Raw genomic sequence first — 17,631 nt, 5'->3', positions numbered from 1 at the left:
GATATTTGATGTAGTGTTCATATGCCTGTCATAAAACTTAGAACTGAAAAAATATTATTCAAAATGCTTGCGACAAGGTAATGATGATGAGCGGTACACAGAAAGGAACCTCACCGCCCAACAATCATTTCTAAAGGCTATCCACAACCACTTATGAGGTTTTTGTACGATTTCTTGTAAAATTTCCACCCCAAAGGAAATTTCTCCTAACTTGGTCAATCTCTCTTACGGGCATGTTGAAAGTTCGACAAAAGACGTGATAATAAAAGGGCAAAGAAGAGAGCACATAATTTGATCAACTTCAGCCTTCACAAAGAACATGTTAGCACGACTACAAACATAATTAGTATAAACCCCCAAGATTATATGGGAGGTGGTGTATTATACGTACACCAATTAATCCTCCTTTGCCAAACTCTACGATAAGACTCACTGCTTTGATATTTTTCTATAGATGACACCAGAAATTAACTGAAGAACAAACCCTGTAAGTACCAAGCAACTGTTTAATCATCAGCACATTTTAAAGACTCACACAAGATTTTTATATACAAAGCAAGACAAACCTGGCAACATATGGAACAAAAGTTGATATATTAAAAGGCGAAAAGCAAGAGAGGAGTTGTCCAGCTTTTCCTAGGGTATTTGCGGTAGAAAATACAACGGATTAGCAGGAAATAAAGGCGAGAGAACTGCTACACTATGATGGAAAGAAGAAGGGGTCCTCTTGTTGTTGATAAATAGTAAACAACTGTTTGGAGTAACGATCAGCTATTTTCCGACAGTACTCGATCCCACCAGGGTATTGCTTCTCAAATTCTTCAAGAGACTTTTTCAATGGGCCGTGGGTATCTCCATCAAGAAGAAACTCAGCAATCATAGATGCCCTAAAATAACACATATCAAATCTGAGAAACATACCACGTCATCAAATTTCAAAGGAAAAAAAAAAGATGATTACAATAAATTGAATCCACTCCAACAGATTTAACATAAAACTCTATATGACAAACAAAAATAAGTTACTGCCTCATTTTCTCTGAAGTAACTATGTTATGATTCCCTGTATAGCTGTATCTGGAAGGACAAATCACATGTCCCATAATCTGATGAGATGTTTAGGGAATGCGTTTATAGCTGAGCTTCCTACAGCAAGCATGCACATGAATTCGTTAAAACCATGATCAAGAGGAAAAAAACCACCACAACTACTCATCCGTGTCTTAAAATATTGACCAATTTTTATAGAGTGAGTGCATAGACAGAGAATACATGCTCTTTCTCCAATCGAATTACGTATTGCACACACACAGAAGAAAGGAAACATCAGATAAACTAAGAGGTCTTGTAAGTCAAATAGCTGACTGAAGGTCAGAAAAGCAAAATGTTAGTTGATATTGCATTGAAAAGTTTAGCCTGATTTAAAATGTAGAGGGACAATAAGAATTTACCTAAGCACCAAATAAAGAACAAGTAAATGATCCCATAGAAGCCCACCACTGATTTGATGCTTATTTTGTACATAACTTGCAGTAGTCATGGGCACTGTTTTAAAAAACCTCCGCCTAGTCCGCTTAGACGTACGTCTAGACCTAGGCGGTACCTAGGCCGCCTAACTAGCGCCTAGCGCTTAGGCGGTATTTAGGCTGCCCACCTAGATTTTACGAGCGTTTAGGGGAGTATTGTCTGCTTACGTAGATTGCACCCTGTAGGTCTTGATTGTGATTTTATGCGTCGTAGCCTACACGTCATCCAAACTCCATTAACCTCCAAATATGAACATCTCCACTACCTCCTCCGACCTTCAGCAAAACCTCCTCGACCACCACTTAAATGAAGAAAGAAAAAAAACGCCCAGAAACCGCTTAGGCGCCCGCCTAGGCGACTAAGCGCTGGGCGCCAAGTCCGACGCCTAGAAGCGCCCAGCGTTTAATGTAACATTGGTCATGGGTGTGGGTCGGGCCAGTTCAGGCCCGTTAACCAGCTAGCCAGAGTGGACTAGGCCTGCCTCTTTGATCCCGGGTCCGGGATTGGACCTAGCCCAGCCCACGACTTGCCTAGGGGCAGGCCAGGCTGGAACTGGCTCACAACCCATAGGTCGTGGGTCTGCCATGGGTTTTCCCCTCTATTTTTTACTTTTTAAACTATATTAAACTTGTATTCATATTTATAAAATTATATTTAATTCATTTTTTTCTTATTTCATATTCTATATGTGTGTGTGTGTTGCACAAAGATAAATATCACATAGAGAAACATTACAGACATACAGATATACGTGGTTCGGACTTCAAAGGAAGACCTACATCCACAAGAAGTTAATAACTCTCCTTTAGTTTAAATTTAAACTATAAATACAAGAGAGAGAAAAAAGGATATATACTATTATATATATATAATATATATATAATTAATAAATATATATATATGAGAAATGAAGTATGTTTTGAGTACCAAAGCATAAATATTTGGCTTGGTAGTGACGTGTTCTCATTCCTGGCATCCACGTGCATTCAATTGGGGACCACATATTCAACTCATGTGATGTGGCCGCCTATTGAATAGTGTCGAGGATAATATGCCACCTCACTTCAACAGCACAAACTTTGTGCTTGGTACGAAGGCATTACCCATATTCCTCTCTCTGCTCTCTCTCTCTCTCTCCTCTATCTCTCTCTCTCTCTCTCTCACGCGTCTCTCTCTCTATATTATATATTATATATATATATATATATATATACTATATATATAGTATGTTAACTGTTAATGTTTTAAGGAGCTGAATTCCCTTAAGTTATGTTCATCATATTTTTCAAAGAAAGGTTTTTTGTCTTAATTTTCCATTTTTGCGTTGGTCGCTGGGTTAGTGGGCTTCTAGGATTTTTTTTTTAATTTTTAATTTTAGTTTTATTAAAAGAAATAAACATTCATAGTTAACTCAGGCCAGGTCATTAGTGGGCCAGACCTATAGTGTGTCGGCCTGCCTTTTCGGTCCCCGTTCTAGATCAAAATCCAGCCTGCCCATAACCACCTCCAATGTGGGCCGGGTTGGGCTTGGCCCACAATAGGTTGTGACCCAAATTGGGATGGATCTGTTCGGTCCATGGTTTGAACCAGCTCATACCTAACCCCAACTTGCAGAACTCAACCGGGAGAAGTATGACCTTTCACTAACTAGATAAGAATGGAACAAAAATCTCTCTTTTTTACCATAATATGGTAAATGAAGTTTCTCTTATAATAATCGATATTTGAAAACATAAGGATGAGATGATCCCAACCTCAACAGAAGGATCCATTTGGTTAACCATTATATGCTATTTGTCGCTAAAAAAACTATTATAACTAACTAAAACTATTTAAGAGGAAGAAAGTTTTTGAGGAAAAAATTAGTAACTAACTAATGGAGCTACTATAAAGAAACTACTGAAATAAGAAGGCTTTTTTTAAGAACTTTCACATTGCTTTATTATAGTATTATTTGTCTTCTAAATATTTTGTCCGAGCAAATCTGCCAAGTATTTGGTCTCAGATAATTATTGGAAATATACGAAGCCTTGGTATTTAGTTAATCAAAGAAAGAAATGCGTATGATGGAATTTACCAAAAAAGCTAGCAGTAAAATGTGCAATTATATTTTAGAGACCACATTTCTCAAGTGAGGGCTTAAATGTAATGTTGTCTTCATGATTCAGTGAGTGGAGATAAAAATGAAAAGGATGTGACATTTTCAATGTGACGATGCATTAACTACAACGGAAAGCATGCAAATAGGAATGTAAGGTATTGAGCAATAGTTTATTTTTCATAGTTTGTCACTTCTTAGGAATCATATTATATGTAGTGATTGCTCGAACTCTAATGTTGAGTTTCATTAGAATCACAACTTCATGACATTAGCAAGCAAAGGAGAAAACATGTACATCTAATATTATTAGGACAACATGCATGCTACAGCTTCACATTCTTTACTTTATCATAAAAGGCTGGTAAAGATTCAATATAAAGCATACCGTAGAAGAATGAATGGTAATAGTGAGTCTTTACTGTTGCATACCTATATGCATCACATTGATTAAACCCTCGATTATTGACAACTATTGTCCCCTTTACTGACTGCTCTTCAAGTGTTTGCTGTCGATAAAGAGCACAAACAGCCTTCATACAAATTTCAGGGTCCTCTGAAAATGAAGCAAGCATATCTGCCTCGTAATGCCATATCTTGGTATCTTTCTTACGACGTAGAGTAGCCAACACATCATCAAGTTCAACATCACTGTCCGAAACTTCTTGAGACATATAACAAGAACTAGATTCATTTCTCTCATTATCATCAGAGTCATTTACAATGAACCCATTCAGACTCTCATCCTCACTATCTGAATCATCAACATCCACCTCTTCATCTTCACCGTTTCCAACATCTGAAAATACTAGCTTTCGGCACCTTGCTGTCCTCATGCTATTAGTTTGAGAATGCAACTGATTCTGAGGTACAGAATCTCTAGGAAACGATCCATTTTCCCTGTGTTTCATGGCGCTGTGTTCCCCTAATTTCACCAGACGCTTCCGGGGCTGAGCACGAGTTTTATCACCCTCTTTGCCATTGTTATGCCCAAGCCTCCTCTCAATAAGCTTGCCAATGGGGACATCATCATCATTGTCGCTCCCGTCGCTTTGATCACTGCTATCAGCAGGAGATGCATTCAATTCTTGTTCCTCTCCTTTCTCATCATAGAGCCTCTCTTTCTTGCGCTTACAAATAAAAACATCATCTTCATCGTCCTCGCTCTCACTGGCAACCATTCTCGAAGCCCGCTTCCTCTTGGGAGTCGGAGTCAACACAAAGTCCTCATCTTTCTCAACGATTCCCTCCTCTTTCTTCAAATATTTACAAGAATCCTCATCGACATCCTCACTATCACTGATCTCAATCACCCCTCTCCCTTTCTCCAAATGTAAAACCCTAGCCCTCAGCTCCCTGCACTCCATCTCCCGACCCACAAGCTCGACTTGTAGATTCTTGACGGCCATCTTGAATTCATCAACCTCCCTCTGCTTCCGCCCTAATTGCTCCTCGAGCTCGGTGCATCTCCGTGAGAGGCCGTCGTACGTGGATTGGAGCTCGATTCTTTCGACTTCTTTTAGGGTTAGGGTTTCTGAGAGACTTTTCTCTCTCCGTACGGGGATAGATTCCACAGTGTCAAATTCAGATCTTTGGAGAGAGGATTTCAAGCGGGGGATGAGTTGAGGGGTTTCTAGGGTTTCCATGTCGATTTGGGGAGTGGAGTTGCTGAGATCGGGGATGGGGAAATTTGGTTCGTTCATGGTGCCATTAGGGTTTAGGGTTCCAAACGAGCAGGAGAGCGCGTGGATGCTGAAAGAGGAGAGGACGAGAAAGTAAAATAACTTCTTGTTTGGATTTGGAGGGGGTGAAGGGAAGTTGGGGGAACTTAAGGGCTTGTTTGGATTGAGGGTAATGGGGGTGAGGGGAAGGGAGGGTAACTTTTAATCTTGTTTGGGAAGTAAATATAGCAAGTTAATAGGGGTGAGGGGAGGTAAAAGGAGGTGAAAAAATAACATGATTTCTTCCCCCCCAATTTGAGGTGTAATGGGGGTGAAGGTAAAGAGGGGGAATACAACAAATGTAGAGAGACATATTTACCCCTAGCTAAGATCAAAATCCAACGGCGAAAATTTCTAACAACAATATAACTTAATAATATGTGAGAGTATTTATGTCAGTTTATATACATTCACTTTCCTTCCCTTCCCATTATTACACTTTCCAAACGAGGTGAAATAACTTCCCATTGATTCACCTTACTAGTTTCCCAAACAAGTTTTAGAAATTCCCTTCACTTCCCTTAACATAACTTCCCCTATGTTCCCCTAACTTCCCTTCACCCCCTCCAAATCCAAACAAGCCCTAAGGGAAGTTAAGTTAAGGGAATGGAAGGGAATTTTTAAAACTTATTTGGGAAACTAGTAAGATGAATCAAGGGGAAGTTATTTTATCCCGTTTGGAAAGTGTAATAACGGAAAGGGAAGGAAAGAGAATGTATATAAATTGACATAAATACCATCACATATTATTAAGTTATATTATTGTTAGAAATTAAATATCAAATATGCATCTATTGCTATATATTATTATTGTCATCATCTCCTTCCCCATTGTATATTCACAATCAACACAAATCAGATAAATATGAAAAAATATGGAGTATAGTTGGAATGAAAAATAATAACCAATATATTCATCGATGAGACTACAAAACAATACAAAGCTTATTTTCACTCTTCTTTTGCAAATATACCCAGTTAGCAGAGCAACGACCAACTAAATGATGAAACTCAAATACCTACACGAACACAAAACTACTATAACATTTGTCATTCAATCTGCAAAAATCCCCAATTTTGAACGGTCTTTTACAAATTTTATTGCTCCATCAAATAAGCTCAGTTTGGATGATACAAAGTAAATTCATCAACAAAAACTAAAAAACAAATTGTGTTTATTAATATTATCCAGCATCAACCTCATTAACCAACATCCCCGTGAAAAATGTTCCAATGAAGCATTACGGAGAAATAAAATAAAACTTTTTTTCCGCAAAGTAGCTATTTATGCTCATATTCTCTCCACAGTTGACATAAGACCCCTTCAAAGAAGGGAGGAAGAACAAAAGCTTCAACCGCTTTCACTTATTTCTTCAATTTCGTTGAGTTATCCAAGGCCAAGTCCTGCAAGTTCAGTAACAGGAGAGAAAATCTTACCTTGAAAAATCAAAACACTTGCTCAAACTGAGCTAGAGATTGAGGCGAGACAAGACGCGGAGGAGAGAAGACGCGGAGGCAAGATGAGATGCGGAGGAAGAAGAAATGGCGGAGGCGCTTGCAACGAGAGTTTATACTGTGGGGTTTCTGTGAGCAAATTTTAGCCGTTGGATTTTAATCTTAGCTAGGGGTAAATATGTCTCTCTACATTTGTTGTATTCCCCCTCTTTACCTTCACCTCCATTACACCCCAAATTGGTGGGGAAGAAATCATGGTATTTTCTCACCTCCTTTCCCCTCCCCTCACCCCTATTAACTTGCTATATTTACTTCCCAAACAATGTTAAAAGTTACTCTCCCTTCCCCTCACCCCCATTACCCTCAATCCAAACAGGGTCTAAAGGAAGATGAATAAGATTGGACCGAGATAAGGAGGACTCGGCTTTCGGCCGTTTTTTTGACTCCTTTGGGCTGCGGCAACTATAAATTTAGGAGAGGCACTACAGTCACACCTTAAACCACACTCCCATCTGTACTATAGCGAAAGAAGAGTGTGGTTTAAGAGTGTGTCTCTATTATTTTCCTAAATTTAGTCACGTTAGCATTGCGGTCATACTGTTCTGAAGTCTTATGATATGATTTTGGGCAGCGATAAGTGTACTGCTATACTTAACCTAATATTTTGACACTCGTACTCACAAAAGGGTGGGGACACGGATGAGTTTGAAAAAAAAAATTTAAGCTCACATGAATTTTGGGTGTCTTACAAAATCCAATTTATCTTTATAGATGTTTTTTGGCTTAACATTAGAAAACCCCCATTAACTTTGGGCAATTATCAACAAAACCCCTAAACTTTTAAAATATTAGAAACCCCTCCTTAACTTTAGGCATTATAAGAAGAACTTTAAGGTTTTATCATAAAACCCTCCCAACGGTGTTATCCCTTATTATCCCAATTTTTCAGCAAAACAAAATGCTTTAGGAGGGATTGCACCCTCACGTGATAGAAAAAAATTTAAATTTTAGTTTAACACATTAATCTGATTTCTTGCATAAAAACTCTCTGAGTTCTTTAAAAAAAATTGTCCCACTGAAAATCCATATAGGGGTTACTTTTGTTCGCTGATAATTTGGGATAATTCGGGTAACGCTATTAGGGGGGTTTTGTGATAAAATATTAACGTTAAAGGCCGTATTCTAATAATGCCTAAACTTAAAGAGGGAGAGGGGTGTCTAATATTTTGAAAGTTAAGGAGAGTTTTCTGATAATCGCCCAAAGTTACGGGGGATTTTCTAATATTAAGCCTTTTTTTGCCAAATGACGCCCTATTATCATTAATTTAAAATTTCAATGACTAAAATACCCTTGCTTGAAAAAAATTCATGTGAGTTTGAAAACTCAACCCAATCAAAATATTAGACTTAAATTCGATGGATTTTCATGAAGAAACTAATCTTTAAAAAATTTCAAAAGTTTCAATTGTTTTAAACATTACAGACATAGGTAAGTAGAAAATAAAAGAAGTTTTTAGCGTTTCGAAAAAGAGAGAAAAAGTTAGATTCACGCAATGAAGATGGAGGAAGAAGAAGAGGGGAAATAAATTGAAAGATTTTTTTTAGGGAAAAATGTGTCTAGGCCCCAAAAAACAGAAACTTCATGTGCTGCAGCCCCTTCTACTTTCTCCCATGTGGTTCAGCCCCTTGAAGTGTGACATTTTGTGCTGCAGCCCCTTTTTAATAATTATTAGATGCCAGCTAAGCTAAAATCCCCAAAATAACCTTATCCCCTCTTCTCAATCCTTCAAACCCAGTTCTCTCTCTCTCTCTCTCTCTCTCTCTCTCTCTCTCTCTCCCCTCTCTTTAAAAACAATGGCTTTCTCAAGCTCGTCGCTCTGGCCCTCGTCCTCCTCGCCGTCGCCACCTCCGCCCAGGCTCCCAAGCCTCCCCCGAGTTCGCCGCCGCCTCCCCTCCTCTCCTCCGCCCGACCTCGTCGCGGTAGCTCGCCGTCGCTCCCCGTCTAGCCCTCGACTACGCCGGAGTTCGCCGCTGCGCCTGCCACTTTTAAACCCTATAGTATGGTAGTCCGGAGGAGGATGACCAAGAGAAAAGAGTGGATGATGCCCAAGAAAAATGAAAATGAAGGGGCTGCAGGCACAAGGAAAAATGTCTAATTTATAAATTATTATTCATCAAGTGACCTTAACATTCCAACTTTCATAAATTAGAACTAACGTGGAATAAATTAGATAAAATTAGAACTAATATGGTTAAAATTAGAACTAACGTGGTATAAAATAGAACTAACTTGGTATAAAATAGAACTAACATTGTATAAATTAGAGCTAACTTGGTATAAATTAGAACTAATGTGGTATAAATTAGAACTAACGTGGTTAAAATTAGAACTAATTTGTTATAAATTAGAAAAATTAGAACTAATTTGTTATAAATTAGAACTAACTTGTTATAAATTACAACTAATATGGTTAAAATTAGAACTAACGTGGTATAAAATAAAACTAACTTGATATAAATTAGAACTAACACGGAATAGAACTAACACGCTACAGAATAGAACTAACAATGTACAGATTAGAACTAACACTGTAGCGTGTTAGAACTAACACTGTACGTTTGAGGCTTCTCCTAGGTAGAGATCTGAGTATGGTTATTGATGTGATCTACTGTATAACTTTCTCTTTGCAGCTCACCCATGGTTGCGAGATAAGCAGCAACAAATCCCCCTAGATATACTAATTTTTAAGTTAGTGAAAGCATACGTACGGGCGACTCCATTCAAACGTGCAGCACTGAAGGTTATACGTCTTTCCTTTAAGATTTGTAATTATAAATTGATATGATTATGGGTCCCAATTTTATATTTCTGCTTCGAATTTACTGCACATCTTGTTTGTTTCACTTCGAGTGCTTCTTGCTGGAAACACATGATCTGCTTCTCCTCCAATTGAGTACTTTTTGTTCACATTGTGGCAATGTATTCCTTGTTAATTTCCTGTTTGTCCTTGTCAAAATAGGAATGAGATTAGGAAAAAGTTTGCAATACAGTAATGCCTGTCATATTTCAAAAATTATATCTGACATATGCTTCTGTTTTTCAGTGATATGTTACATTTGTACTTCTAAGGTACTATGTTTTTTCTATAGGATATGAGTGCATTATCCTCATGCTTACTGCATACCACTTGGTATAATTTTGTGAAGCTTAATTCGGTACATGTAAGTTTGGCTTGTGCTCTTATAGAGCCACCTCAGGTTTAGGAAAAATAATGAAGTTCAGGTGGGGACGTGGGGGTACATGTGACTTCTGCTCACTAGCTCATGGAGAAAGGAATACCAGTGGAATGCATGGATGCTGTTGCAAAAAATGTAAGACACAAAAATTAGAATGCATATATTAGTTAAGAATTAAGATGATCACCTATAAGATTCTTTGTGCCACTTGACAGTAAGGGGATGTCTAGCTTTCTTCTTTCCTTATGAGATAAATGTGTAACCTAGGAGAATATAAAAAGATTAAAGTTAGAAATCTTTTTTATCAATTTTTTTTTTGGGAAATATCTCTAAGACTAGAGCTCGACAATTAAAGGTTATGCTAATCATCTTTGGCATGTCAGCTGTCAGTATGTGGGTGCTTCATTAGTTTGGTTGATATTATAGATACAGGTTGTTACAGGGTTGGTGCCATAATCAATTGAATAAGATGATTTAAGTATCTAGATTCAGCAGACAAGCAATCACTACAAAGATAAATCAAGGACATATCTTAGCAACTGTATGTTTTTATGTTGAAGTGTTTGTTAGGCAAGCATGTCATTCAGGGATGTTCTTTGAATAATGCTAACCACGAACACTTTCTGAGTACATGTTTTCTACAATGGCCTTGTGTATATTCCTTCCTGTAGATTTAAGATACTCATAGCTGTAGCCTGTAGCTTTAGGGCAAAGAGTCCCAAGTGCAAAAATAAAACTAAAACAATGTTTGAAGCTTTGAGAAGAATCTAAAATTTTTGTTTTGTAGGGACATAGTGAAGTTAGATTCAGTTCAGATTTGTGTATAACCCAAATCCAATAATAAAGTATGTTTTATCCAAATCAGAATCTAACAAGCACTGTAGGATCAAAAACTGAAACAAATGTAGGTCCATATCTGGATTTAGATTTTAGCATCCCAAAATTAGTCACACATGGGTAGGTGAGTGAGAGTTTGTAGTGTTTATAATGTAACTTGTGAGATCCCAGTGTAACGTGGTTAACCATTTTGGCAGTGGATCGAGCCAAACAATGCATTACACTCAGTGTCTCCCATGGTTTACAGCATGCCAACGAGCTCGCGCACTCGGGGCATGACTAATGGTATCAGAGCAGTAGCTCGTTGGAAGTGTCAAACTAAGTATTATGTGAGACTTAAGTGCTACAACGCGTGAGTGTGGTGAGAGCTAGCTCTAGAACCCATAGGATCACCTCTAGAATCCACATCGCCCGGTGGCAATACAGGGACAGAACAATTGTTATATGCCGCGACAAGGACATCACATGTTTAATGTGGGGTGATTGTAGCATCCCAAAATTTAGTCCCTCATTGGTGGGTGAGAGTTTGTAGTATTTATATTTTAAGTTGTGAGATTGAAGTGTAACATGATTAACCATTTTGGTAGTGGATTGAGCCAAATAACGCATTACATTCAATGGTCCTACAGCTTACACCGTGCCAAGGGGCTTGCGAGCCCGATGCATGACAACAATAAGTTATTTCACATATTCATTTTGTTAAATTGGTTATGATAAAAATATAGAACAAGAGTCGGAAAGACTTTGAGAGTCAGTATATATTTGATTACATCGCGTGTCTCACGAGCGAAGAGTTGCATTCATGTTTAAACTATTTATTTACTATATGTTATTGGGTTGGATTTTCTGATTTTTGGTTTAAGAATCACAAGGCCTATATCTAATTCCAATCTATTGTTCTAGTTCTGAACCTGACTACGGGGAGCGACGGCGAGCTACCGCGACGAGGTCGGGCGGAGGAGAGGAGGGGAGGCGGCGGCGAACTCAGGGGAGGCTTGGGAGCCTGGGAGGAGGTGGCGACGGCGAGGAGGACGAGGGCCAGAGCGACGTGCTTGAGAAAGCCATTGTTTTTAAAGAGAGGGGGGGAGAGAGAGAGAGAGAGAGAGAGAGAGAGAGAGAGAGAGAGAGAGAGAGAACTGGGTTTGAAGGATTGAGAAGAGGGGATAAGGTTATTTTGGGAATTTTAGCTTAGCTGGCATCTAATAATTGTTAAAAAGAGGCTGCAGCACAAAATGTCACACTTCAAGGGGTTGAACCACATGGGAGAAAGTAGGAGGGGCTGCAGCACATGAAGTTTCTGTTTTTGGGGCCTGGACACATTTTTCCCTTTTTTTTAACCAAAAAAGTTAATAACAAACACTTTGGTAAAAAATTTACGTTTTAGGGATGGTATTGTCATTCTAAATTATTTGTTCCTTTAGATTTTAATTATATTAATATTGGGTGTTAAGTAAGGAAAGTTAAGGGGGAATAAATAATATTTTAAAACTTAAGGAATGTTATATAAAACAAACCCCATAATTAAGGGGTTTTCTAAAGTTAAAATAGTCGGTGGATTCTCTAAAGTTTAAATAGGTGGGGGATTTTCTAAAACGACCCTCAAAAAATAGTTGAGGGGGTTTTCCTAAAATTAACATTTGTATTTATCTCAAATTTTCCTTCCTTTTTTTATGTTATTTTTAACAAAACAACACGCTATCGTAACAAAATGGTGCGAAGTTGTGTAAGTACTCAAGCCTATCGCGGTAAACACAATAGCAAATGGAATAAGCAGATTGCTTCACGAGTTAAATATCTATAAAAAACTTACATGACAATTGACATTCAGTACACCAACAACGATAGTACTTTTGACCGTCATCTTCTTACCTCGTTAACATCCAAAGATCCATGCGCGACGCACCCCTCCAGTTAAAACTGGGACTGAGATTACAATGGCACAGCATGATAAAACTCCCAACTCTGCGAAGCCAGCTGCTGACATCTCACAACTATAACGCAACTATAACGCACAGTTAAACCTGGGAGGATGAACACAAACCATGTCGGCAACAAATTGCGAGATCGGTTTCGGATTGCTTCCTTTTAGAATGAACATAAGAAAATCTTGAAAAGGAGCAGCCTGCTTGCGGTGTGAGCATAAGAAATAATGGCGCAATTACTCCTCATCTGAACCTGATTTATGCTTCTTCCATTTGTAAGCGGCTTCTAATATCTTCAAATTGGGAGCCATTGCCACTTCATCAGGGAATACATAGTCAATATACTCCTCGTACCTACACAAAATTACCCAACGTCACTTTGTTTTATCCCAGGGGAAAATGAAAATAAGACGGCCTAAATTATAAATTAAAGAGATTTTGAAACATAGAGACACGCCTGAGTGAAGAAAACAAAGAACATACCCAGCAGGAGTTCCATCCTCAGATCGAATAGCTCTCTTCCTCTTTACTTTCCTTGGCAATTTCTTTTGTACAATACCAACGTCCCCGAGGCTTCCAAAGCTGCTTTCCATATTGAGCCACTCCTCCAGGAGCATGGCTCTCTCCTCTTTTAGTTCAGGTGCTGTCGTTCTGAAATAATCGAAGGCTCTTTCAAACACACCTGTGGAAAAAGTAACACGCACGGATTAGCTGGAAGTAAATCTATAACAAAGAAGAAAGACTTGTATCGGAGAAAATAAAGTACCCCGACACCGTTGGATGCACTCCATTTTTTGCTCAGCATCACTCGTTGCCTGTTTCTCTTTATCTTCGTCTTCCTGTTCCATTGCAAGAGAAGCCTCAAACTTGGCATAACTTAACCACACCTTCAAGTGCTTTGTCCGGTCAAGTAGCCGATCGTACAGTTGTCTTGTTCTCTCATACTCACTCTCATATATCTCAAAATCAATGTATGCCTGAAATGCAGGGAAATTTAATTAAATGCAAGATTTTCGTGAACTAAAGTTGTTCATAACTGAGGTTATACACAAATGTAAAACATATGTAAAGCAGTTAAAATTTATCAAAATTTTGCATTATAAAAAGTATGTGTAGAAACACAGCCCAAACTAACTAATAATAGAAAGCTCAAAGGAAGCTCAACAGGTGCACACAAGACTTGACTGGTTACTCTTACTGAATACTAATTTGTTCCAAATCTACAACCCATCATCCGAACCAATGATCTATTGCGGGATCAGTGGATTTCTTAACTAAAGGGGGTTATTCATTGGTGTAAATTAAGGGATATTGGGATAATTTTTGGAACAACACTTTTTGATGTTATTCATTGGGGTAATTGAGTATGGATTCAACTTTATAGTGTTATTGGTTTGTTGGGATAATTGTGGGACAAATACTCCACTTTTCCTAAAATTACCCTAACTATATAAAGACTCCTTAGACCCCACCCTCAAAATTACCCCAGATTGCTTGCTGGAACAAGATGGGGTAATCTTGCCCTAGATCCCATCGCGTTCTTCCAGCATCGTCTTCTTTCTCCTGCGGTGCGATCTCTTCTCCTTCTTTCTTCTCCATCACCTCTCACCCTCCTCCACCAGCCTTACTCTCCTTCCTCCCCTCTCTCTTTTCAACTCCCCTTCACAAGCTTTGATTTTGTTGCTGATTATCTGAAACAGTCTCACGCCTCCTCTTCAAAATCCATCCCTATAGTCTCCGTGGCAACTTCCAACGCCTCCCTACAGCGACGTCTTGTTTGAATTTGTCACCGTCAAGGTACATGCTTGACCAAATTTTGGGAGATTTGATATCATGCCTATGGCTTTAACTTCTAATTATTTTGTGATTTTTTAGTTATATTTCTGGCAAGTTATATGATAAATTAAGATATTGAGAACAGACATGGAGAATCACTTAATGAAGCAAGCATAAGACATGTTGAGAAAATTTTAAAAAGAAATTGGGTTTTTGTTGATTTTGGGACTGGTTTTCTTCATTGGGTTTGCATAAGTTTCTGACGTGGTAGGCACTTTTGGTTGATCTAGAAACCTGGTTTCATGAAGTTTGATAGCTCTACTTGATGGCAAACTTGTCATCTGCATACTTGGTTCATTCCACATTTTACATGTCAAATGTAAACAGGAAGTTTGCCAATTTCCTCAAAGGTAAGGCAGTGAAATCCATATACAATAATTAAGACTTTATATCTAGTTATCTACCAATTCTCTGCAGTCTTTACAAATTCCCTTTTATATACAAAAGCGGTATTTCTCACTTTTCTTTCATTAATTATTATGTAGTGTGTTATACAGGAGTCCTCAGTCTCTTTGTTCTTCTGGCTAGGGATCTTGACCAATGATATAGTGGGCACCAACTTCTACTAGATGTCTCAAAATTATTTGGTTTTTTTGGGCTTTTGTATTGTGTTTTAACAGTCCAATATTGTTGGGTTTTTGTGTGTGTATGTTGAAACATGACCATTATGTTGTTAGAGGTTACTAAAATGAGAGTTTTGTTATAAATATTGAGTTTGAATGTCAGAAATTGCCGGCTTACTATGCCATTACTAGTTACATGCACTTCTATAAATATTGAAAACTTCTGTTAATTAATACTTTTTTTCATTTTCAAAAAATAAGCTAGCCATTGTTTATGTGAACATATGGTGGATGAAAAATATGTACAGAAGAAATATTATGTGTAGGTGTTGTTCATTGTAATTTATATGTAGACAATAGATAATTAGATAGATATGTATATAAATATGTATAGAAGAAATAAAAACTGTTAGCCATTATTTATGTGAAACATATGATGTATCATGTTTTGGTCATTATTGATATTTGCGTTGTAGGATGAATTTTGCTTTGAAAACTCAAAACTGTGGAAGAGTACTCTCAAGATGGTGAGAGGGCCAAAAAAAACTAGGTGTGACTATGTAATATGGTCAAAACAAGAGAATAAAAATTGTTATCTATGTTTTTCGATAGGCTCATCCTAATACACCAATGCTTAAAGATAAGTTGTTTGAAAATTTGGGGGATAAGCAGATGGTGGTGGGTAGCCACTTTGCTAGTGGGAGAGCAGCAAGAGGCTTAGGAAGTGAGGGTGTAGAGAGTGCGCCAATACATAATGCATTGGGTGAGCCCGATGAGGGTATATTTGATGATGAGATTGGGCTTGATGCTATGAGTGAAGAAGAACCTACCCAACCACACGTAGATCCTCCACCACGTCCCCCTAATAGCACTCCAGATCCTGGCACTCCTGTGGCTGAATCTGTACCATCAACCTCTAGCACTACCAGAAATATTCATAAAGCACCTTCCTGCACCACCGCCTCTGCATTGTCTCAACCCGTTGTGCAAGAAATGGCGAGTGGAACAACCAACCGGAGTCGAGGGAGTGGCTTCAATTCCAGAATTTACTAATGAACAACGATTGACTGTCCTTAGTCAAAATATTTCCCAAGACGTGAATGATATGTTTGTGAAGATGAATGATGGTCAAAAGAGAAGGTTTATGATTTGGGAGTATTTCCAAATGTCGACAATCACTATGCTTATTAATGACTATGCTTGTGGCCTCGTAGTTTGATGACTACTCTTTTGGAGTTGTATTTTTGGGAACATAGATGTTGTTAGTTAAATGCTTTTGGACTTTTATGTTAAGCACATGGATGCTTTGATGACTACATGGTTTTAAATATCATTGTTGTACTTATATATGTATGCTAAGCACATGAATGAGAGAATATCACATGGTGGGGATTGTGCCACATCATTTTCAAGGAGGAAATCCCCTCCTATGATAAGGATACTCATTATTCTCTCTCTCTCTATATATATATATAGAGAGAGAGAGAGAGAGAGAAATATGGGTATGCTTGGTACCAAACACAAAAAGTTATGCTTGATAGTGAGGTGTCACATCCCCTCCACTCATTCAAATTTGAGATCATATTCACATGGGTAGGGAGTAGATAGGGATGTGACACATCACTTCCAAGCCCAAAATTTGTGCTTGGTACCAAGCATACCCATATTTCTCATATATATATATATGAGAAATGGGTATGCTTGGTACCAAGCACAAATTTTGTGCTTGGTAGTGAGGTGTCCTATTCTCATCCACTCATTTCAAATTGGGGACCATATTCAACCCATTGTGAATATGATCCCGCCATTTGAATGAGTAGAGGATAATATGCCACCCCACTACCAAGCATAAATTTGTGCTTGGTAGCCAGCATACCGCATATTCCCCTCTCTCTCTCTCTCTCTCTCTCGCTCTATAGTATATATATATATATATATATATATATATATATATATATATATGGAAAAGTGTTTCTAAGGTGACGCCTTAGATAATCATCTAAGGAAGCGACCTAAAATCACATGATTGAGCTACATTGTGGATGATCCGTTCCGTTGAACTTGATCTACATATTCTAAAACCCCAACACACCAAGTTTGAGGTGAAATCATCGTCGTTTGAATGATAATTTATCTATATATTAAGCAAACATAAATGCTTTGAATGACAATTTATCTTTGTGAGCTCAAAGGATGATTATATGCATTTCTACTGTTTTACTCTTAACTTGATCAGACAATGTTAGATGAGATGCATGTCTCTTTTTTAGTCCTCTGTGTTATTGATCTATAACTTCACATAATACATGCATTGCTATCAGTTGTATTCTCTGATCTATTTCAGTGAAGAACTTGTGACTGACAAAGGATTAAGGGTAAATAGTAACAGTGATTTTAAAGGCGGTTTGGGGGGTGCGTCTCGGGCGCAAGGCGCT

At 38.1% G+C, this 17,631-nt stretch overlaps 2 protein-coding genes across 3 annotated transcripts in view; both read right to left on the bottom strand.

Annotated features, from left to right (window-relative positions):
• LOC109828885 lies at window positions 468–5,468 on the bottom strand. 2 transcript variants are annotated; one of them, XM_020395868.1, is made up of 2 exons: window positions 4,058–5,466; window positions 468–887 (listed from the first exon to the last, which is right to left on the bottom strand). In XM_020395868.1, the coding sequence occupies exons 1-2, from the start codon at window positions 5,326–5,328 to the stop codon at window positions 701–703; spliced, it is 1,458 nt and encodes a 485-aa protein (XP_020251457.1). In that variant the 5' UTR covers window positions 5,329–5,466; the 3' UTR covers window positions 468–700. The 2 variants fall into 2 exon arrangements, with proteins under 2 accessions (XP_020251457.1, XP_020251458.1); XM_020395869.1 differs by having other exon boundaries at window positions 794–887; window positions 4,014–5,468.
• LOC109838969 (crooked neck-like protein 1) overlaps window positions 12,616–17,631 on the bottom strand; it is a gene marked incomplete at its 5' end in the record, with an annotated part of 14,918 nt that continues 9,902 nt past the window's right edge. The window contains 3 exons of the mRNA XM_020407403.1: window positions 12,616–13,151; window positions 13,281–13,479; window positions 13,564–13,774. Of these exons, the coding sequence (XP_020262992.1) occupies window positions 13,034–13,151; window positions 13,281–13,479; window positions 13,564–13,774 (528 nt within the window). The remainder of the gene's footprint in view (window positions 13,152–13,280; window positions 13,480–13,563; window positions 13,775–17,631) is intronic.

Source organism: Asparagus officinalis, chromosome 1 (assembly GCF_001876935.1).
Source record: "Asparagus officinalis chromosome 1, Aspof.V1, whole genome shotgun sequence".
Lineage (NCBI taxonomy): Eukaryota > Viridiplantae > Streptophyta > Magnoliopsida > Asparagales > Asparagaceae > Asparagus > Asparagus officinalis.
Note: the sequence above shows the minus strand (reverse complement) of the source record. Positions and strands in the feature narration are given on the sequence as shown.

What these genes read in the sequence shown, in the direction of transcription:
- LOC109828885 (XM_020395868.1), bottom strand. Translation starts at nt 5,328, where the DNA reads ATGAACGAACCAAATTTCCCCATCCCCGATCTCAGCAACTCCACTCCC. An exon ending in AATCAATGTGATGCATATAG is followed by an intron (nt 888 to 4,057) that starts GTATGCAACAGT and finishes GTGTTATTTTAG; the next exon opens with GGCATCTATGATTGCTGAGT.